This window comes from Scyliorhinus canicula, chromosome 10, assembly GCF_902713615.1.
Source record: "Scyliorhinus canicula chromosome 10, sScyCan1.1, whole genome shotgun sequence".
Lineage (NCBI taxonomy): Eukaryota > Metazoa > Chordata > Chondrichthyes > Carcharhiniformes > Scyliorhinidae > Scyliorhinus > Scyliorhinus canicula.
The window spans coordinates 169,027,420-169,049,649 of record NC_052155.1 but is presented as its reverse complement, the minus strand read 5'-3'; the positions used below and the strand labels follow the sequence as shown (position 1 = coordinate 169,049,649).

General features: G+C 45.0%; 2 protein-coding genes across 3 annotated transcripts in view; one reads left to right on the top strand and one right to left on the bottom strand.

The window, feature by feature from the left end:
• Positions 1 to 22,230, bottom strand: part of LOC119972758 (protein disulfide-isomerase TMX3-like) — a 161,682-nt gene that overhangs the window by 44,816 nt on the left and 94,636 nt on the right. For both annotated transcript variants that reach the window (XM_038810082.1, XM_038810084.1), the window contains 2 exons: positions 20,512 to 20,589; positions 16,608 to 16,674 (listed from right to left, as the gene is read on the bottom strand). In XM_038810082.1, coding sequence (XP_038666010.1) covers positions 16,608 to 16,674; positions 20,512 to 20,589 — 145 coding nt within the window. The remainder of the gene's footprint in view (positions 1 to 16,607; positions 16,675 to 20,511; positions 20,590 to 22,230) is intronic.
• Positions 5,753 to 8,124, top strand: LOC119972759. The gene is made up of 2 exons (XM_038810085.1): positions 5,753 to 6,107; positions 6,804 to 8,124. Exons 1-2 carry the CDS (start codon positions 5,980 to 5,982, stop codon positions 7,318 to 7,320), a joined length of 645 nt encoding a protein of 214 aa, XP_038666013.1. The 5' UTR covers positions 5,753 to 5,979; the 3' UTR covers positions 7,321 to 8,124.

Genomic DNA, 22,230 nt, shown 5'->3' with positions numbered 1-22,230 from the left:
TTTGGGAACTGACTTACCTCCTCTCTCGCCAGCCACAGCGCCGGGTTTTTGATTTTAAATACAAGTGAACCGTGTCGAGTCACTTCCGCCTGGCGGAGGCGGAGCATCGAGGGAGGCCGGAGACTACCCGGTCGAGCCCATTAATGGTGTGCTAACGCCTGTTAGTGTACAATTTGCATACCGGCACGCTGTGTGGAATGCATTCACGGCGATTTTAAGCCATGGTACGGTGTTCCATGGGCGCCGACACCGAGCTCTATTTTCGGCTGAGATACAATTCTCCGCCTGATCGCGATACCGGTGTCGCTGGCCGGAGAATTATTTACGTAATCAACGTAAGTGTCTGCTGTTCACATGCAAGGTTTGGCACAGAAATCACTGATTCTAGTAGACTGGGGAGCACTATTGTTCGGCCATTTCAGTGAGCCATTATGAGATATCCATGTTGCTTTGAACCTAGAAGTCCGAGGGCTGAATTGGTGGTAGGGTTCCTTCCATAAAAAGAACATGAGTGATTCAACAGAGTTCTTTTTTACATCAATGTGACACTTTTACAAAATTCTCAAAACATCACAGTATGATCTAAACTTGCTTTCGATTATTAGTCCAATATGGTTTAAGAATTCAGTAACATAACCACAACAGTAAAATATCCCTGTTCTGAGTAACACCGGGAATTTTCCTCACATCCATCAAACGAGGCAGGTGGAATGGTGATTTATTATCTCTGCTGAAAAAAGCACCTTTGATAACATGCTCCTTCAGTACTGCAGTGAGGTTATATTATTTAATCCTGCAGAGGGGCACAAATTCATAAAGACTCAAGAGTTAACAGTGCTACTATTGAGCCAAGGGTGGAGTGGAAAATAGCAAGGCAGAGCATGTGTGTGCAATGGAGACAAAGAACGCAGGCGTGACAGGTAGATTAAAAAGAGGTGGTGCTACAGCCAGTCATGTGAAAAGTGAATACCGTTGTACTGAAAAGTAGAAGGATGCCTCCTTGTGCACTTTGTCCCATTTGTTGAGTCTAGCCTAGTTAGAGAGCAAAATGTACTGGTTTACTCATGGTTGACACGCATTGATGGTTACAGGGGAGTTCGGGATATTACTTTTATTGTGAAATAAATGATGTTGTGCGTTTTTGCTCACTCTTTACTGAATGTTCACGTTAGTGTTCAGTGCTATACTCACCACACAGTTGGGACCTATTTGAACTGCAGGATCAGCTGAACCTTCCTTTTATACATTGCAAAGGACATTGTCCTAGATCACTCTCAGCAGAGGTAATGGGAATGTTGCAGGTACTGAAAGTTCTGTAAGGATTTTGCCAGCGACACCCTGAGATGGACCAACATTTGGACAGTACTTACACTGCCCCTTAAGCTCTTATTTTCCTACCACGACACCCAGATGGCAGACCATTCCCATTACACTCCTCTATGCCTGTAAATTACCATCTCTGTCCTTCCTCAGATCCCTCTTCCATTTCTCCATGCACTTGAACCTCAACTTGTTGCAATCCCAAAATGGAACCCTGGCTCAAAAGACGATGGGCGTGTTTCTCCCTCCAGCGACAATGGAATCGTGAAGCACGATTAGGCGGAAGAATCGCTCGCCAATTGAAAATAGAGGCCAGAACCGGTGTCTAACGGAATGCCATGCACCGGTGCCTCGACAGCGGCGTGAATGCGTTCCATACCATACACAGCCGGGGTCGGAAGTGGCACTCGAGCGCCTGACAAGCAGGAGCTGCATGTAGGCACTCCACTTCCCATATATCCTCATACCAGCCAAGAATATGTCAGTGGCTGCTCTGGAGCAGCCCATCCCGTTGATGGGTCGGCTGGGGCTAGAAGGTACCTAGGAAGATGGCCTGGGGAGGCACCCATATGACCCATAGCACTAAGTTCACAGTGGGCAGTTAGCAGCGTGCGTAGCTGCATGGCTGTCCTGCAGGCTGCAGCAATTGTTGTCCGTGCCCGTCCACCCCGACCCTACAGCACACATGGCCGCCCCGCTACTGCCCCTGGTCCTTGCGGAAGCCCACCCAGCAAGCAGCACAACTGTCAGCACAATATAGCGATGTTGGAAATTTTCATACCCCTCTCCCTGAAAATACTTTCATTTCAAGTGTTTACTCAATTTTCTTTTACTATTGAATCAGTTTCTACTGCCTCACCCTTTCGGGCAGCATCCACATCACCATGAGGGGGTTCTGGCAGGGGTTCTCAGATGTCATGTCCGAGAATCTGGGGGTAGGGGTGGCCCGGAGTCCGGAGATGGCGACAGTTTGCATGTCGGAAGATCTGGGAGTCCAGGTGGGGGAAGCGATGCTGATGTATTGGCTTTTGCCTTCCTGATAGCCCAGAGACGGATTGCTTTGAGCTGGTATTGGTTGGTGACTTGGTAGAAATTCTGGAGAAGGTCAAGTTCACCTTATGGGAGAGGGGGCTGGAAGCCGTTTATCGATTTCTTCAAGGGGAATTAAGATGTCAGTGGGGTGGGGACGGGGCAATTAAGAGGGCAGGGAGTGTTGTGGGATGGATATCAGGGGATGTTGTGGGCCTGTGTTCTTTGATCCTGAGTTTTGTGGTCTTCTGATGTTTTTATGTACATATGCAAAATACCTTTAGTAAAAATATTTTTAAAAAGGTAATAGGATGGGGGATTGGGCCTGGGTGGGGTGGTCTTTCGAAGGGTCAGTGCAGTCTCGATGGGCCAAATGGCCTCCTTTTGCACTGGAGGGATCCTATGAAAACGAGCTATTAAAAAAAAGTTCTCATTTGTCTGTGCTACAAATAATCTTAAATCTGCTCTTCTGCTCATCGACCCTCCTGACAGTGGAAACAGTTTCCCCATATTATCAAAACTTCTTATAACTCGAGCACCCGATATTAAATCTCCCTTCTAAGTTTCTCCGCTTGAAGAAGAACAATTCCAGATTCTCTAGTCTCTCCACACATGACTGAAGCTCTTCCATCGTACCATTCTTGAGGATGTTAGCTGATGCAAGACTCCCCAAATGTTGCCTGTTCTGTTGTACTTCTTTCAAGCTATCATTTCTGATTTTATCTTGAAAGGATGATGTAATTAAAAAACATTTTTGCACCAATGAGCAATCATGTCATACAAATCTATTACAACTATTGAAACCACCACAGGATGGCATGTGGCCAACACAGTTTATATGTTGCTGATTTAATCTCTGCATCTGAACCCACATTTGGGAAATCAAAATTTTGCTTGCTGCCTACTTTAGTCACCTTGTTCACTATGTTTCCCACTCCTGCGTACTCCGTAAAATTTCCCCCTCAGCTAATTTTAAACATCCTGACTTACAGGAAACTTCCCATGACAGGCATTTGCACAATTTCAAACCCTTTTGTTTCAATAAAACGTGAGCACAAAAGAATTTGTGATTAATCCAGGGAATTTACTGGTTACTGGCTGAAAGAAGCTCAGATTTAAGAATTCCCCCTGCAATTAATGCTGAAAAAGATGCAAAAGAAAAGTAGAAGGATGCCTCCTTGTGCACTTTGTCCCATGAAACACGCAGAGATTTATTCATCTAATTGTGTTATTTTTCTCTTTAGTCTCAATAGTGTGTTAATCAGTCGAGGAACATATATACCATGTTTTGTGAATAAAGCAGATCAGTATGTTTTCTTTATACAACCAAAAAGGGATTAATTCACGGGCAATGATAATTTTGAAAACAAATGTTGCCTTAGGCAAGAGCAAAGAACATGTAACACGACTGAATTGGGTGATGCAAGTTATTGGTGTGACTCGATGATAATTGAGGGAATGCTTGGTTGCGGACGGTCACATGTCCATACTACAACCTGAAGATGATTTACAGGAACCCATAGCCCAGAGAGAAGATATCTCCTATTATGCTTGATAAAAAGCTAAAAGCAGCAAGTTATTTCAATATATGCAAACTTTTAAAATGCACTTCTGTACACATTTTGACGTAGTGATGAGAAAGAGATTAAATTCACAGTGCTCTTTCACACAAGGACTTTGAATAAATGTCTCTGTCAGTTGCAAGGATCCTGCATAAAATATTAGCCCACCTTAATTCACTTTTTCCAGGCTATTGTGGATCCACAGCATAAAATGTCTGTCCCACAATTTGGTAGATTTTGTCAAAGTTTTCCATCACCTTGCAATCATATTTGTAGACTTCCTAACATACCTTCACCAAACCTAATAAGGACTCATTGCTGTGGAAGTGAGTTTTTAAAAAACATTTTTACATTTTGAAGTTCTGTCAAACTAGTGAGATCCATGCATGTCTATGCTCACAAGTGCAGGCCTGGGCGGTCCATCATTTTATAGCCCGGGGACTCACCTACTAAGTGGTGAATGCCGATTCCTTGGTCTGACCGGGTGGCTTTGAAGCCCAGTGTTTCAATGCAAACAGCATGAAATATGATTTGAGATGCGTCTCCCTCCATTTTATGTGCCTATGGTGCAAGGGGCTGTTTAGCACACTGGGCTAAATCGCTGGCTTTGAAAGCCGACCAAGGCAAGCCAGCAGCACGGTTTGATTCCCGTAACAGCCTCCCCGAACAGGCGCCGGAATGTGGCGACTAGGGGCTTTTCACAGTAACTTCATTGAAGCCTACTCGTGACAATAAGCGATTTAGGGGCTGGCTTAGCTCACTGAGCTAAATCGCTGGCTTTTAAAGCAGACCAGCAGCACGGTTCGATTCCCGCACCAGCCTCCCCGGACAGGCGCCGGAATGTGGCGACTAGGGGCTTTTCACAGTAACTTCATTGAAGCCTACTCGTGACAATAAGCGACTTTCATTTCATTTCATTTTCACTCGGCCATATTTATGGAGCCGCAATTTGCCAACATAAATGGTCATGAAAAACTGCGGAGAGAAGGTGATGCAGCAGACCACGTACCATATATATTTTTTCATCTCTGCCCACCCCAAATCCATTGAAAAGCTTTGTGGGGAAAGAGACGACAAAAGCTTAGATTGACATAAATTCAGTTTGAGTCAATACAATTTCATGAGGAAGGGAAACATGTTTCTAACCTCATTTTGAAGACTGCATTTTTACTCAATAATTGGGGTAGAAAAAAATTAAAAATATTAAAAAATCTTAACCCAGGATTGGAGATCTTTTGGTAGCATCCATATCTCTGGGCCAGAAGCTCCAGGTTCAAACCCCATTCTGGGACATGATAATCTGACCAAACTGGTTGATTAACAGCCTCTAAATCCTCCCAATATGCCTGACGGCAGGTGGCTAAGAACAGGTGAGTTTCCTGGTCGGCTACACTGCATTTGGCAATAGAAAACCACTGCAGTATTTTCCCAAGCATAATCATAGACCAATCCTTTGAAGTTGATGGTCGCCAACGTTCACTCGGGGCTTGGTACCTGAAGGAGCAGGAACTCAGGATGCTGCCAATTTTAGAGTTATTATCAGGGATCAGAACACAGCTGCAGAATAGCAACCTAAAATGCTGGGAACGCTTCGACGGTTTGATAGCATCTGTGAAATGAGACACACTTAATGTTTTAATGTTTGTGACTTTTCATCAAAACTCTGTTCCTCACTTCACAGATGCTGCCAGACCTGTTGAGTGTTTCCAACATTTTTGGTTGTTATTCTGTTTTTATTCCAGATTTTCAGTATGTATTGTGGGCTGCAGAATAGGGTTAACATTATAAAAAGGAGTGAAATGATACATTTAGAGTTTGAAAACCCTTCAAATAAAACGTTGCAAATGTGCACATATCTTAAGTGCAAATGTAAGCATTTCAAAATCGAATTTTAAAGTATCCGGGACTCTTTTAGGGATAAGGACCGATAATTCACCACACTAGATTTTCCTTGGTATACATTGAAATACAAGCTGAACACGCCCCATTAGCTTTTTGCTGTGTCTTTTCTGACTGCATAATTTATGATTTTCACTTTCACTTTGTGGTGAAATGAAACTCTCAGCTGATGAAATTGGACTTCCCCCTCGATTTCCCACATAAAGAGAGTAGGTGCAGGAGGAGCATTCACACACCTCAAATAGACCCAACTGCACTGACTGAAGAAAAGATGCCGTTAATCTTCCTGATTTTGTGGTAAGTAACACTTTTCACATTTGATATAATTCCCTTGTAATTTAATTGCTGTTGATTTTTTAAAAAAGGATCATCTTTTCCTGAAATTGCAAAATTAGATGGCAATTTGTTTGCATTTTTTCCATTCTGTGAGAGAATATCTATTGATAAGTAAGAATCTCATACACCTATTACCTAGGCATATTTCGTTCCACTCGTGTGAACAGAAAATAAGAGTATAGACGAAGGAAGTTATTTTTCTCAAATGGCATTAATGATGAGTAGAACAAATATACTTGAGTGGTAGACATTATACATTTTTCAAAAGGGACACTGGGATAAATCCACATTAGATAAACAAAGGTCATTTCCCAACAGACCTGATTTGATTAAATCCGTTTTGTACCAAAAATGATGAATTATCTCACCTATTTTAAGATTCAGTCTAAAAATGTTTTTGAACAAGACTGGTACACATCCGTGACTTCTACCCTGTAACCACGAAAAATTTCCGATCAGACTGAAAAAGTGTGAGACCTGCAACTAGTACAGCCACTATTGGACATATTTACTAAGAATAACTTTGAAATAGCTACAGACAAATTTTTCAAAACAGTATATCTAACCAAATTTGAAAGTTGGTCAATTTATCTTAGTTGCTTTTAAATTCTGCCCAGCTGTAGTTTAAAATTATTTGATTTACTTTTGCTTCCACAGCTGGTACCACTGCGGGCATCCATTCACAGTATCGACCGAGTACAATGCCGCTAAGCACAGAGTGACTTTACAAGCATCCTGTCAAATGCAAACTATAATCGACACCTTAAAAAAGATTTCATACAATATGCCCCCCGGCATTGAACAAGATGTAACAATAGTTAGCAACAACACTGAACTCTCCGTCGACTTTATAACCACAAATAACTCATTTGACTCCATTGAAGATTACAAATGGACAATCATCGAACAAATGTTATCAAGTGTGTCAAAACAAGGGTACAAGTTTCCTAAGTACAACCATCTTCTGAAGGGGCAACAGCACTTGATGCTGGTGCATTTCATATGTTTTAAACGATGTCTCACTTTAACAAGGAGAGGCACTGCAGAACTATACAGAGGGATTACAAAGGAACTGAAAATTGCAGATAGAAATACTAATTTCAAAAGTACGAGACATCAAAAACACAAGTTGATATCAATGCATAAGGAAGACAGTAGCTTGAAGATGAAATAATGGAACAAATCTTCCAATGAAATTCAACAATAATGCCAAAATGCCAATATAAGACAAGACTGATAACACAGAAAATGCTCTAAATAAAACTGTTGAGTTAAATGGATTGTTCCATTGATCATCAAGATACTTTTTCTCTGCCCTTCATGTGGACCTCTTGCCATGTGAAAGCTCACAGCTAATTTTCCACAGATCAAATTGCTGTTTCCCAATTTGCAATGGTATTATTTGCACAATGTTACAAAAACACATGTTATAATATATCAAAGAACAAAGAAAATTACAGCACAGTAACAACGGGCAACTCAACATTTGATCTACTGTTACATTTGTCAAATGTATAGTCACATTTTATGTTCAATAAATTTTTAATAAAATTTGTGTAACACTGACATGTCTCACAAGCTTTCTTTTGAAAAGTTTGGGGTGGAATTCTACCAGTGGCATGCCGTATCCGCTGGTGGAGCTGGAAGTGGGTGACACTTCCGCTCTCTGAGTTATGTCCTGTTTCTTATCTGATTACAATTAAAATTTTAAATGTTCGTGTCATGCCCGAGAGGCACGTGATTCTGCGGCAGGGGAAGCTTTTCAATGGTGAAACTCACCGCCGGCTAACAGTGCTGTAACTTCGAGTGATCTGTAAAAGATCTTGCTGGTCAAACTGGGGAGGCTCCGCATCATGGCCAAAACTTTCCTGCCCAACTCAGTTACCATAAGACTTATTGAGAGTACAAAGGTGACACAGCTATTTTTTTTATTTAAATTTCAATTGTAAATATTTCATATTATATTGGTTTCACTTTATTCATGTGTGCAGCATGATTATTTGTTGAGTCTAGCCTAGTTAGAGAGCAAAATGTACTGGTTTACTCATGGTTGACACGCATTGATGGTTACAGGGGAGTTCGGGATATTACTTTTATTGTGAAATAAATGATGTTGTGCATTTTTGCTCACTCTTTACTGAATGTTCACGTTAGTGTTCAGTGCTATACTCACCACACAGTTGGGACCTATTTGAACTGCAGGATCAGCTGAACCTTCCTTTTATACATTGCAAAGGACATTGTCCTAGATCAATCTCAGCAGAGGTAAAGGGAATGTTGCAGGTACTGAATGTTCTGCAAGGATTTCGCCAGCGACACCCTGAGATGGACCAACATTTGGACAGTACTTACACTGCCCCTTAAGCTCTTATTTTCCTACCACGACACCCAGATGGCAGACCATTCCCATTACACTCCACTATGCCTGTAAATTACCATCTCTGTCCTTCCTTAGATCCCTCTTCCATTTCTCCATGCACTTGAACCTCAACTTGTTGCAATCCCAAAATGGAACCCTGGCTCAAAAGACGATGGGCGTGTTTCTCCCTCCAGCGACAATGGAATCGTGAAGCACGATTGGGCGGAAGACTCACTCGCCAATTGAAAATAGAGGCCAGAACCGGGTGTCTAACAGAATGCCATGCACCGGTGCCTCGACAGCGGCGTGAATGCGTTCCATACCATACACAGCCGGGGTCGGAAGTGGCACTCGAGCGCCTGACAAGCAGGAGCTGCATGTAGGCACTCCACTTCCCATATATCCTCATACCAGCCAAGAATATGTCAGTGGCTGCTCTGGAGCAGCCCATCCCGTTGATGGGTCGGCTGGGGCTAGAAGGTACCTAGGAAGATGGCCCGGGGAGGCACCCATACGACCCATAGCGCTAAGTTCACAGTGGGCAGTTAACAGCGTGCGTAGCTGCATGGCTGTCCTGCAGGCTGCAGCAATGGTTGTCCGTGCCCGTCCACCCCGACCCTACAGCACACATGGCCACCCCGCTACTGCCCCTGGCTCTTGCGGAAGCCCACCCAGCAAGCAGCACAACTGTCAGCACAATATAGCGATGTTGGAAATTTTCGTACCCCTCTCCCTGAAAATACTTTCATTTCAAGCGTTCACTCAATTTCCTTTTACTATTGAATCAGTTTCTACTGCCTCACCCTTTCGGGCAGCATCCACATCACCATGAGGGGGTTCTGGCAGGGGTTCTCAGATGTCATGTCCGAGAATCTGGGGGTAGGGGTGGCCCGGAGTCCGGAGATGGCGACAGTTTGCATGTCGGAAGATCTGGGAGTCCAGGTGGGGGAAGCGATGCCGATGTATTGGCTTTTGCCTTCCTGATAGCCCAGAGACGGATTGCTTTGAGCTGGTATTGGTGAGTGACTTGGTAGAATTTCTGGAGAAGGTCAAGTTCACCTTATGGGAGAGGGGGCTGGAAGCCGTTTATCGATTTCTTCAAGGGGAATTAAGATGTCAGTGGGATGGGGACGGGGCAATTAAGAGGGCAGGAAGTGTTGTGGGATGGGTATCAGGGGATGTTGTGGGCCTGTGTTCTTTGATCCTGAGTTTTGTGGTCTTCTGATGTTTTTATGTACATATGCAAAATACCTTTAGTAAAAATATTTTTAAAAAGGTAATAGGATGGGGGATTGGGCCTGGGTGGGGTGGTCTTTCGAAGGGTCAGTGCAGTCTCGATGGGCCAAATGGCCTCCTTTTGCACTGGAGGGATCCTATGAAAACGAGCTATTAAAAAAAAGTTCTCATTTGTCTGTGCTACAAATAATCTTAAATCTGCTCTTCTGCTCATCGACCCTCCTGACAGTGGAAACAGTTTCCCCATATTATCAAAACTTCTTATAACTCGAGCACCCGATATTAAATCTCCCTTCTAAGTTTCTCCGCTTGAAGAATAACAATTCCAGATTCTCTAGTCTCTCCACACATAACTGAAGCCCTTCCATCGTACCATTCTTGAGGATGCTAGCTGATGCAAGACTCCCCAAATGTTGCCTGTTCTGTTGTACTTCTTTCAAGCTATCATTTCTGATTTTATCTTGAAAGGATGATGTAATTAAAAAACATTTTTGCACCAATGAGCAATCATGTCATACAAATCTATTACAACTATTGAAACCACCACAGGATGGCATGTGGCCAACACAGTTTATATGTTGCTGATTTAATCTCTGCATCTGAACCCACATTTGGGAAATCAAAATTTTGCTTGCTGCCTACTTTAGTCACCTTGTTCACTATGTTTCTCACTCCTGCGTACTCCGTAAAATTTCCCCCTCAGCTAATTTTAAACATCCTGACTTACAGGAAACTTCCCATGACAGGCATTTGCACAATTTGAAACCCTTTTGTTTCAATAAAACGTGAGCGCAAAAGAATTTGTGATTAATCCAGGGAATTTACTGGTTACTGGCTGAAAGAAGCTCAGATTGAAGAATTCCCCCTGCAATTAATGCTGAAAAAGATGCAAAAGAATGTGCTACTCAAAACCTTTCCAATAAGGACATTAGATGATTCATTCTTAACACTACAGTATTTGCTTGGTCAACTGGAATGATAACACAAGAAATTTAGTTACTGGCTGGTACAAACTCAGATTTCAGAATTCCCCTTCAAAGGTGCAGACAATGGCTAAAGAATAAGGGCTTTGAATACAAGGAGTTAGAGTGTAGTGCAGTGAATAACATGCAGACAAACGTACCAATCATTAAATACATAGCAAGACTTCAGAAAAAAAAACTAGCAAGGTGAACGCCCAAGTTAATCTGTTTTTGGTGGATCTATTTAAGACAATGTTGATTTGAACACTGGGAGAACGTCTTGCTATATTTCAGAGATTGCCATAACATCTTTCATATTCAGCTGCAGGAATAGAAATTTAATAACTCAAAAAGTGAGTTCTGACGCTACATTTGAGTGCCAATCTGGATTAAGTGTCTGATGGTCCTGTGTCTCCCCAACTCTTGCCTTCCCTTATATCCACACACCTGCCCCACCCATTGGCCCCAGAGGGGGCTCTGGGTGTTCTGGTACATAATCACAAAACGTTGGTGTGCAGGTATAGCAAGTGATTAGGAAGGCAAATGGAATTTAGCATTTATTGTAAGAAAGAGAAATACAGTATAAAAGTAGGAAAATTGTACAGGGTGAAGTCCTGTGTAACAGTTTGGTCTCCTTACTTAGGATAGATAGAATTGCATTGCCAACTCAGAGACGTTCACTTGAATGATTCCTGGGATGAAGTCTTATCTTATTAAGAAAGGTTGAACAGGTTGCCTTTACCCATTGGAAGTTAGGAGAATGAAAGGTGATTTTATTGAAACATATAGGATCCTGAGGGAATCTCTCTTTGATGGGAGAGGGCAGGGGCATCTAGAACCAAGCAATACAATTCATAAATTAGAGGTCTCCCTTTTAAGACTGAGATGAGGAGAACCTTTTTCTCTGAGGGGTGTTAATCTGTGGAATTCTTTTCCACAGTGAGCACTGGAGGTAGGGTCATTGAATATAGTCAAGACGGAATTAGATATGTTTTAATCAACAAGGGAGTCAAGGGTGATCGAGGGCAGACAGGAAAGTGGAGTTTTGGCCACAAACAGATCAACCATGATCTTGCGGAATGGCACAGCAGGCTTGTGGGGACTAATGGCCAACTCCTGACCTAATGCTCGAGTTCAAGAGCTATATTCCTCTGACTGGCCTCTTGCACATCCCATGCCCTTCACCTTAATATTGGCGGCCATGCCTTCAGCTGCGTAGCACAGACATTGACAAGTGTGTGGCACTCAAGAAGTGCCGAGTCTGAGTCCAAAAATATGCCCAGGAATGCAACCCTATAGTGCCTTTAACCGGAGTTCCAAGGGGCAGCACGGTAGCATGGTGGTTAGCATAAATGCTTCACAGCTCCAGGGTCCCAGGTTCGGTTCCCGGCTGGGTCACTGTCTGTGCGGAGTCTGCACGTCCTCCCAGTGTGTGCGTGGGTTTCCTCCAGGTGCCCCGGTTTCCTCCCACAGTCCAAAGATGTGCGGGTTAGGTGGATTGGCCATGCTAAATTGCCCGTAGTGTCCTAAAAGTAAGGTTAAGGGGGGGTTGTTGGGTTACGGGTATAGGGTGGATACGTGGGTTTGAGTAGGGTGATCATTGCTCGGCACAACATCGAGGGCCGAAGGGCCTGTTCTGTGCTGTACTGTTCTATGTTCTATTTCATAGAGATCGAGTCAAAAATACGTCACTGAGCTTGTTACTGAATTCTTTATGTTGCAGGTTACATTTGGAGTTAAAACCCATTATTCTACTCATTGCAGTACAAAAAGTACATTTGGAGCAATTAGCTTGGCAGTATCTCAATAAAATTGATTTGATGAGACAGGATGTGGGTTTACACCCGTAGCTCTGAATATTGCTACCAAACTGCACTGCAGAAATGTTGTACGGAAGCCTGGTGATTTGACAGAACAGCTGAGTCATCGTGACAACCTAGAACAGTCGTTTGACTCCTTGCTGATGAAGGGTGCCAGTTTTCAAAGCTCTGGAAAAATTGGGCTGCCCCAAGAGGGGGAATCATTTGGCCTGCTCTGATCAGCATTTGCTTGTGTGGATGAAACTAGAAACTAGAAAATTATGGATGTTTATTAAAAAAAGTTACTGTTTAAACTTACTGTACATCCAGGAGCAGCAGGAGTGCTCAGGCCAGCTCCACGGTATATTTTGGTCACAACTACACCTTCCCCAAGCACCTCCCCCACCCCTCTGACTTACCAGAGACTTTCCGGCAAGATAAGGGGCGCGGTTCTCCGCAAATGCGGAGAGTCGTAAAGGCTGCCGTGAAACTGGCCGTGTTTCACGGCAGCCTCCGCGCCCCCTCCCGAGACCCGATTCTGCTCCCCGGTCGGGGCTAGCAGTGGGGCCCCGTGAACCACGGCATCGCAGGCTTAGCGAAAGTCGCTAAGCCCGCGCGCCAAGGGTCACGGCGGCTGACGTGCACGATGGCGTCAGCCGCGCATGCGCGGATGACGTCATCATGCATATGCGTCAAACCCGCGCATGCGCGGGCCGTCATGCCCCTCAGCCGCCCCACGGACTGATCCAGCGGGGCGGCGGAGGAACAAAGAGTGCGTTGGTTTCGGACCCGCTGCCCCCGATTGGTGCCCACCGATCGCGGGCCCATACCACCCTTGGCACGGCCATGCCAATCGGTGCCATGGTTGTCGGGAACGGAACTTTGCGGCCGTTTTCACGAACGGTGAGAGCAGGTGTGTACACTTTCAGACCACTTAGGCAACTCTGATAATAAAACACCTCTGCATTTGAGTGGTAGTTTAAATAAAAAATTTGATGTCCCTACTTGTAAGACATGCAGTATTGGAAAAACAGAAATTTCATCCAACTGGTATTGGGAAGACCAAAATCAGTGTATTTTGGTCCCTGCTACTCTGTTCCTTAGCCACAAACTCGACCCTTATTCTTGGCAACTATCTGAGGCTGTTGAACCTATCTTCCTGCACTTTTGTGTCATAATTTATTCAAACAGCATATTAGCTCTATATCCAACTTGTATTTCCGTAACAATACCAACTCTCCGCCTCAGCTCATCTGCTGTTGAAACCCTTGTCCATTATTACGATCCCAGACCTGACCCCAACAGTGGCTGGGATACAGGACCGAAACACCAATATTTTAGTTAATTTGTTGGACTGTGCGGAAAGAATGATTTGCTCCAGGAGTGATTGCATGAAGAAATAGGGCTTGATTACTTTTAACACAAAAGATTCATTATGAATACATAACCTGTTAACATCAAAGAACAGATTACAATCACCCCTTAAACACCACTACTCAATTTCCCACTAAACAACAAGAAGAAAATCATAGAGCTCTTAATCTATCTCCGTGTCAGGCAGATCAGGGACGGAATTCTCTGACCCCCGCAGGGTCGGGGAATCACCGGGGCCGGCATAAATTCCGCCCCCACCGTGGGTGGAATTCTCCGCCACCCAGGAATCGGCGGTAGCGGGAATCACGCCCCACCGATCGGCGTGCCAACCCCCGCGGCGATTTTCCAGCCCGCGATGGGCCAAAGTCACGCCGCTGACAGGCCTCTCCCGCCGGCGGGAATTGGAACACCTCTGGTGCCGGCGGGATTGGGCGCGAGCGGGCCCCGGGGGGGGGGGGGGGGGGGGGGGGTTAGGGTTAGGGTTAGTGGAGGTGGAAGAGATCCCCCCTGTCGCGCATGCACTGGTGGTGATGTCAATGGCCGCTGCGCACCGGCGCATGCGCGGACCGGCGAAGGCCTTTCGGCCAGCCTCGACGCTGGGCGCCAAAGGCCGTTGGCGCCGGTTTTGGCGCCAGTCGGCGTGGCGGAAACCACTTCGGCACGGGCCTAGCCCCTAAAAGGTGCAGAGAATTCCACACCTTTGGGGAGGCCCGCCGCCGGAGTGGTTGGTGCCACTCCGCTACACCGGGATACCCCGCCCCGCTGGGTAGGGGAGAATCCCGGCCCAGAATTCAACTCTTGTGGGAGAATTATGGACTCAGCGTCAGGCAGATCAGAATTTAACGGTAGCATAGTGGTTAACACAGTTGGTTTTCGCATCTTGTTCGATTCCCAGCTTGGATCACTGTCTGTGCGGAGTCTGCATGTTCTCCCCATATCTGTGTGGATTTCCTCCAGGTGCTCCAGTTTCCTCGAACAAGTCCCCAAAGATGTCCTGTTAGGTAATTTGCACAATCTGAATGCTCACGCAGTGTACCCAAACAGGCACCGGAATGTGACGATTAGGGGCTTTTCACAGTAACTTCATTGCAGTGTTAATGTAAGTCTACTTGTGACAATAAAGATTTTTTAAAAGCCCCTCTCTCCAAAAGCTTTTTTTCAAAAACTACCTCTCTAAAGCTTCTCAAAATGTCCATCTGCGTTTCTTGGCTCCACCCAACAATGACCTCATTTCCTCAAGCTGAGAAATAAATGATCTCTTCAGGGGGACATCAACTCCCCAAAGACTTTCCCAATCAAACCACAGTCCATTAATCCAGACTAAAAAATATATTCCTTTGTCAATTTCACCGTTTGGCTGCCAAAAGCACCCAGGCCATGCAAAACAGATTTCTTTAAAAGAAAACATGACCACTGCAGTCAAACACATTCTAACCAGCAGGGCAGCAGGGTAGCATGGTGGTTAGCATAAATGCTTCACAGCTCCAGGGTCCCAGGTTCGATTCCCGGCTGGGTCACTGTCTGTGTGGAGTCTGCACGTCCTCCCCCTGTGTGCGTGGGTTTCCTCCGGGTGCTCCGGTTTCCTCCCACAGTCCAAAGATGTGCGGGTTAGGTGGATTGGCCATGCTAAATTGCCCGTAGTGTCCTAATAAAAGTAAGGTTAAGGGGGGGGGTTGTTGGGTTACGGGTATAGGGTGGATACGTGGGTTGAGTAGGGTGATCATGGCTCGGCACAACATTGAGGGCCGAAGGGCCTGTTCTGTGCTGTACTGTTCTATGTTCTATGTTCTAACCGCAGGCGTTTAAACCTTAAATTGCCCAACACTTACAATCCAATCGTCCTAAAGTCTTCCAGTCATCATACCTTTTTACCTCTGTACTTGGACTATTTCAATGCTCTGCTGGCCAGCCTCCTACTTTGCACCCCCGAGCACATCCAAAGTCTATTGCTCATATCCTAATGCTCATAAATCTCAGTTTACCCATTATTTCTGTGCTTGCTGACATACAGTGGCACCTCGTTCTGCAATGGCTCTATTTTAAAATTCTCATCCACTTTCAATCCCTCCATCAGGTTGCCCCCACCAATCTCTATGCTATATTATATCAGAATCCAAGCATAAGCACTGCTTTGTATGTTAACTTGCTATCTATAAAACAAAGTACTTTAATAGCTCACACCTGACCTTGCGCACAAATCTTTTCCTCAGTTTGCTTTTGAAAACACTGAGGCAGAACATAAAGGCACAAGGAAAACATAATATCCACTTTATTCCTCAAGGCACTGCACTATTTTACCTGCTAGGTTGTGCTACCATGCAAATAGCAAGAGTCAATTCTGTCACGCGAAAGGCATGGGGTCCGTGCACAGGATATACAACAGCATCGAACCGCGATACATTATCTACAGTAGACAGCAGCCTAACATTTATGGCGTTACCCTTTGTGCTGAAAGTAACACTGAGGATGAGGGCAGGGATTTTCTGTTCCCACTGGTGGGTTTGGCCTCGGGAGTGGAAAATATCGTGACAAGCCCAATGTCACATTTTATGATGCTGTAAAAGCAGGAATTGACAATCACCTTACCCAGTCAGTGGCAGGCTGCAGTTTCCGCTGTTTAAATGTTGTGAACCACATTGCAAAAAAAAATATCAAATCCATATGACAAAATCATGCCCGCGAGTCAAAAAATCCATTAGGATCAAGAACAAACCATGCTTTCTGGACTCACCATCATATGTGTAGTAGGTTCCATCTTTGACCACCAATACGGCAGGAAGTTCCTGGACGGAGACATCCTGGTGGAAAAACATCATCACAAACTCATGCAAACTGCCCAGATTTTTTTTGCATTAGCAATGAAGATTTTTGCAGGCTAACTAAAGGATATATTTTCAAAATAATCCATCCTCCTTGGTTACACTATACTGACACATGGAAACAGCTAGTTAACTTTGCTGTTGTTTTCAGCAAGAACATCCGAAACCCTGCCGCCTTCAGACACACAATTTGTGGTGTGGGAGGTGGTCAAGGGAATGTAGTTACACCATAATTAGAAACAATTTCTTCCTTTAAAGAACACATTTCTACAACTCAGTACACTTTGTCAATTTGTAAGAGCCATGTGATACCATGAGGTGTCAGCCATGGCTCAGTGTCAACACTCTCTCAAGAGTGAGAAGGGCTCAAGTTCAATTCCTGAGCACAGAATCTAGGCTGATACTTCAATGCAACATCAAGGGCACATGCCAATGCTAGAGATGCTGGGGGAGATTCTCCGAGCCCCGCGCCGGGCCAGAGAATCGCCGCAACCGCGCCACGAGATTCTCCAAGGTGCGGAGAATTGGCGCCATTTGCACCGGCACTTTTGCCGTGGCACTAGCCGCGGGCCGCTGAAATCAGCTGGGCCGCTAATTCTCCGGCTTGGATGTGCCGAGCGGATCCGACAAGAGTCCTGCCGGCGCCGTTCACCCCTGGTCACTGCCGGCGGGAACTCTGTGTGAACGGCTGGGGGCTCCTTCACCGGGGGGGGGGGGGGGGGGGGGGGGGGGGGGGGGGCTCCGATGGGGTCTGGCCCGCGATCGGGGCCCACCAATCGGCGGGCCGGCCTCTCCGCGCCCCCCCCCCGGCCTACTTGCTGGCGTGGCCAGCCCCTGAACACCGACGCCATGTTGAGTCGAGGCTGGCGGCTAAAGAAGTCCCTCGCGCATGCGTGGGTTGGCGCGGTGCCCATTTAGCGCTGGGAAAGGAGGCTGGAGCGGCGTGAACCGCTCCAGCGCCGTGCTGGCCCCATGTGGGGGCCAGAATTGGTCGTACCCGGGCCCCGTTCGCACCGTGATGAAACGCAACGGTGTTCACGACGGCGCGAACACTTGGGCTCCATAATTGGAGAATCGCCCCCGCTATTTTTCTGATGAAACATTAAATGCAGGCCCAGGCAGCTCGGTGTGGTGATGCAAATGAGTCAATGGTAATTTTGGAAGAACGGGCAAGTTTTCCTGGTTTCCTGGCCAAAATCCATTCCTCAACTAATAACACAAAGAACAGGTTTGCGCTTGCTCTTGAAATAACCATTTAAACCATGAGCCTTGAGGGACAGCAGGGAACCTGTTCATCAGGTCTCTTCCAACAATCTTCTGATCCGTGGTATCATTAATCCAGGGCAGTTGGGCAGATAGGGTGGAAAACCAGAACAAAAACTCTAGGAGAATATGTCCATTGTCAATGAAGGTGCACAAATTCCATGTTTAATCATAATCATCAGGCTTACCAGGCCCCATACATACACTTCATGTTGCAGGCCAACTATCGTATACAAGCCATTCCTTAAAATTGGGACCCACAAAATTCCATCATCGCACCAGCATTCAAATTACTGAGAAATCCATCTAACTATTCTCCACTTGCCAGGTATGGTGAACAGCAGACTTGGTTCAGGAATCTCCCAGCATGGGTAAAGATAGTTGAATTTAACCAACTAAAACCACAATGTACTGGCAAATGTATTGCTGCTTTTATGGTTAATTACAGATACTAGGTAGAATCGCAGCCCCCAATGACAGGATTGCACCTGAAGTCCCAATGAACTAGTTCAGTTGGACAATCATCAGCACCCCAGAGGGTCTCCTTAGTTTGGGTAAGAGATTATGCAGTCCGCCCACAGAGATCAATTCAAATTCAATCTTGTGCACCTGTTGTGGCACCTGTAGGAAAACTCAACTCACCCAAGGGACACCCAAAACACAACACTCTCTTCAAAGAATAAACAATAATCAAAAGCAGCTTATACACGTGTGTGTATGTGGTGCATGTGTGAATTAATAAAATCAGCACCATGTTACCAGCACGGTAGCATGGTGGTTAGCATAAATGCTTCACAGCTCCAGGGTCCCAGGTTCGATTCCCGGCTGGGTCACTATCTGTGCGGAGTCTGCACGTCCTCCCCGTGTGTGCGTGGGTTTCCTCCCACAGTCCAAAGATGTGCGGGTTAGGTGGATTGGCCATGCTAAATTGCCCGTAGTGTCCTAAAAAGTAAGGTTCGGGGGGGTTGTTGGGTTACGGGTACAGGGTGGATACGTGGGTTTGAGTAGGGTGATCATTGCTCGGCACAACATCGAGGGCCGAAGGGCCTGTTCTGTGCTGTACTGTTCTATATATGGGATCCTGGGCTTTATAAATAGAGACAGACTTATACTCCTGATAGTCAGAAGAAGGAAGAATCCAAAGCCAGTCTTTTCTTAGGACAGATTTATATTTCTGACTCCACTCCAAAACCTGTGTCAGTGTCTCGTTATATGTGCGCAGGTAACCACTCAGTTAATGCTCCCTCAATACTCAACATCAAATGATACAATTAACAAACTGGAGTGGCGGCACGGTAGCACAGTGGTTAGTATGGCTATCTCACAGTGCCAGGGACCCGGGTTCGATTCCCACTTTAGGTGACTATGTGTGTGGAGTTTACATGTTCTCCCCGTGTGTATTTGGGTTTCCTCTGGGTGCTCTGGTTTGCTCCCACAGCCCAAAGATGTGCAGGTTAGGTGTATTGGCCATAATAAGCTGTCCCTTAAGTGTCCAAAGATGCGTAGGTTAGGTGGGGTTACAGGGATAGGATAGGGTGGGAGAGTGGGCCTAGGTAGGGTGCTCTATTGGAGGGTTAGTGCAGACCCAATGGCCAAATGGCCTCCTTAGGCACTGTGGAGATTCTATGGACTGCTCTTTTGAAAGAGTAGGCATTGACTCAGTGGACTAAACAGCATCTTTCCGTGCTGCATCATTAATGATTTTCTGTACAAGCATCTCAGGCTATGAAAATGAAATGAAATGAAAATCGCTTATTGTCACGAGTAGGCGTCAATGAAGTTACTGTGAAAAGCCCCTAGTCGCCACATTCCGGCGCCTGTCCGGGGAGGCTGGTACGGGATAGTTGAGGAATTCTGCATTTCAGTGTTTACAGATTTCAACTCCTGCAAGCTATTCCTTCCAACATCCCTGTATTTCACTACCACTAAACCAGCTAATGTACAGGCAATTAACTGAAATTAAAACTGGAACAATTATGGGTGGCCAACATTGAAAAAGGGTGAAACACTGTTTTGGCAGACTAAACAAAAGGGATAAAGTTGCTTGTGAGTAAAAGAAAGAAAGATTTGCACTTTTCACAACCACTGGCCATCTTTAAACCTCTAACATGAACTCCATTTTACTCCACAGATGCTGTCAAACTTGCTGACCATTTCCAGCACTTTGATACTCGGAATAATTTCCCTTCGCTAAGAAATAGTGCCAAGGGATCTTTCACATCCAGCCAAGCAGGCGGAACCAGAGTTTGATCTCTCATCCGAGATGCAGCACCTCTGATAGTGCTGTGCAGTGCTCCCTCAGTATTTCACTGGAAAGTCCGCAGTGATCATTTTTTTGTACTCAAGCCCTGGCGTGTGATTTGATGCCCAAACTTTATGATTCAGAGGCGAGCGTGCTATCAACAGCGCCATGGCTGACAGTAGGAGAATGAGTCGATAATAGATTTGCTTATATGTGAAAGAAACCGCTGGTAGGACCTACTGGCATTTGCAGCAGAAAAAAATATAATTACAATTTGAAAGGCACATGACAAATAACTTGAAAAGAATCACCTCTGGTAAAGCATCCTCTGAAGCAGAAAAGAAGTAGGTATACACAATCAGTTCTGCCGCCACCTCAAAGAACTTTTCCTAGTGGAGAGCAAAATTATAAGAATGCTAAGGATTAAAACACAGTTCTTGACAGTACTTTTCCCCCCTATCATGTAGCTAAGAACTCATTGCAAGCTGAAATAAATTGCAAATACATTTTTCAGATTTACTTAACATTTTATGACTAATAGTTTTTATTAGATGCATTTCTGGTTTTGAGACATAAACCCTGCAGAAAATCTGGAGCATCCTCCTCAAAATAGAAACGCGTGGACTGCATATCAGTTTCTTCATAGATTTTAAAAATAATTTATTTCTGTACTATTCCTTTTTTTTTAAATTTAGAGTACCCAATTATTTTTTCCAATTAAGGGGCAATTTAGAGTGGCCAATCCACCTAACCTGCACATCTTTGGGTTGTGGGGGCGAAACCCACGCAGACACGGGGAGAATGTGCAAACTCCTCACAGACAGTGACCCAGGGCCGGGATTCGAACCCAGGTCCTCAGCGCCGTAGGCAGCAATGCTAACCACTGTGCCACCGTGCTGCCCTCTTTCTGTACTATTCCAATCAAAAAACGATAGGTAGATGTAAGAAGTGGAAAAAATAGCTCTGCTCTTTTGCTACGTCAGATGCACAGTGTATAAAGAAGTTAAAGCTTTGGATCATAATTATACAGCACAAGAGGCCATTTGGGCCAGTGTGTCAGAACCAGCTGCTGGAGCAACCAATAAATAAATAAATCAGAGTGTTCAATTTATTCACTATTATTGTTGCTTATTCAGATCCAAATATTCATCTATCTTCAGTTAAAAGATACAACAATCAGCCAGCTCACGTCATAATGCATTCTATTCTATGCTGCAACAACCTCCTCAAGGGCAATTAGGGATGGGTTAGCAGTGAAACCCACATCTCTTGAATGAATGAATAAAAAACAAATACGTGGACAAAGATTTCTTCTAATTTGTCTCCTTACTGGCTTAGTGACCATATTGCATTAATGACCCCTCATTACTGAATCCCAGTCAGAGGAATGTCATTATTTATTCATTCTACTAAAACCTTTCATAATTTAAGAAATCTATTAAATCTCTTCTTAACCTTTGCTGTTCCAGTGGAAATTATTTTAGCACATAAAGTCTCACCTCGTAAGCACAATTTCCGTTTCTGGGCATATTTCTGGTGAATCTACATTGTGCATTCTTTTGTGACTTTTATTAATGGCAGTGTTTTGTTCAAATTTATGATTGTTTCTTTACTCATGGGCAGGATTTAGCTAGCAACCTGCTGCGTGTTTTTCGGCAGTGGTGGCGGCCTGCCAGCGGGATCTTCTGGTCCCGCCGTGGTTAACGGGATTTCCTATTGGATGAGCCCCTCGTCACCGGGAAACTCGAGGAGGGGGTGCACCGTCGGTGGGTCCGGAATATCCTGCCGACGTGAACAGCGGTAAATTCCACCCTTTATTCTTTATGTTCTTGTTTATGAAACCCAATGCACAGCTGTGTTTTTTAAAAATGGCTTCAGTTACCTGCACTGGCACTCTCTGGGAATTAGGGTCCCCTCTTCATCCACCTCTATCAGCGCCTTTTCATTTCCTGGATCCATGCATGGCACTGCTCTCACAATATTCTTGGTCTCAACACCTGGTCTATGATACTTCACAGCAGAGTACTGTC

What these genes read in the sequence shown, in the direction of transcription:
- LOC119972759 (XM_038810085.1), top strand. Translation starts at nt 5,980, where the DNA reads ATGAAATTGGACTTCCCCCTCGATTTCCCACATAAAGAGAGTAGGTGC. An exon ending in TTAATCTTCCTGATTTTGTG is followed by an intron (nt 6,108 to 6,803) that starts GTAAGTAACACT and finishes TTGCTTCCACAG; the next exon opens with CTGGTACCACTGCGGGCATC.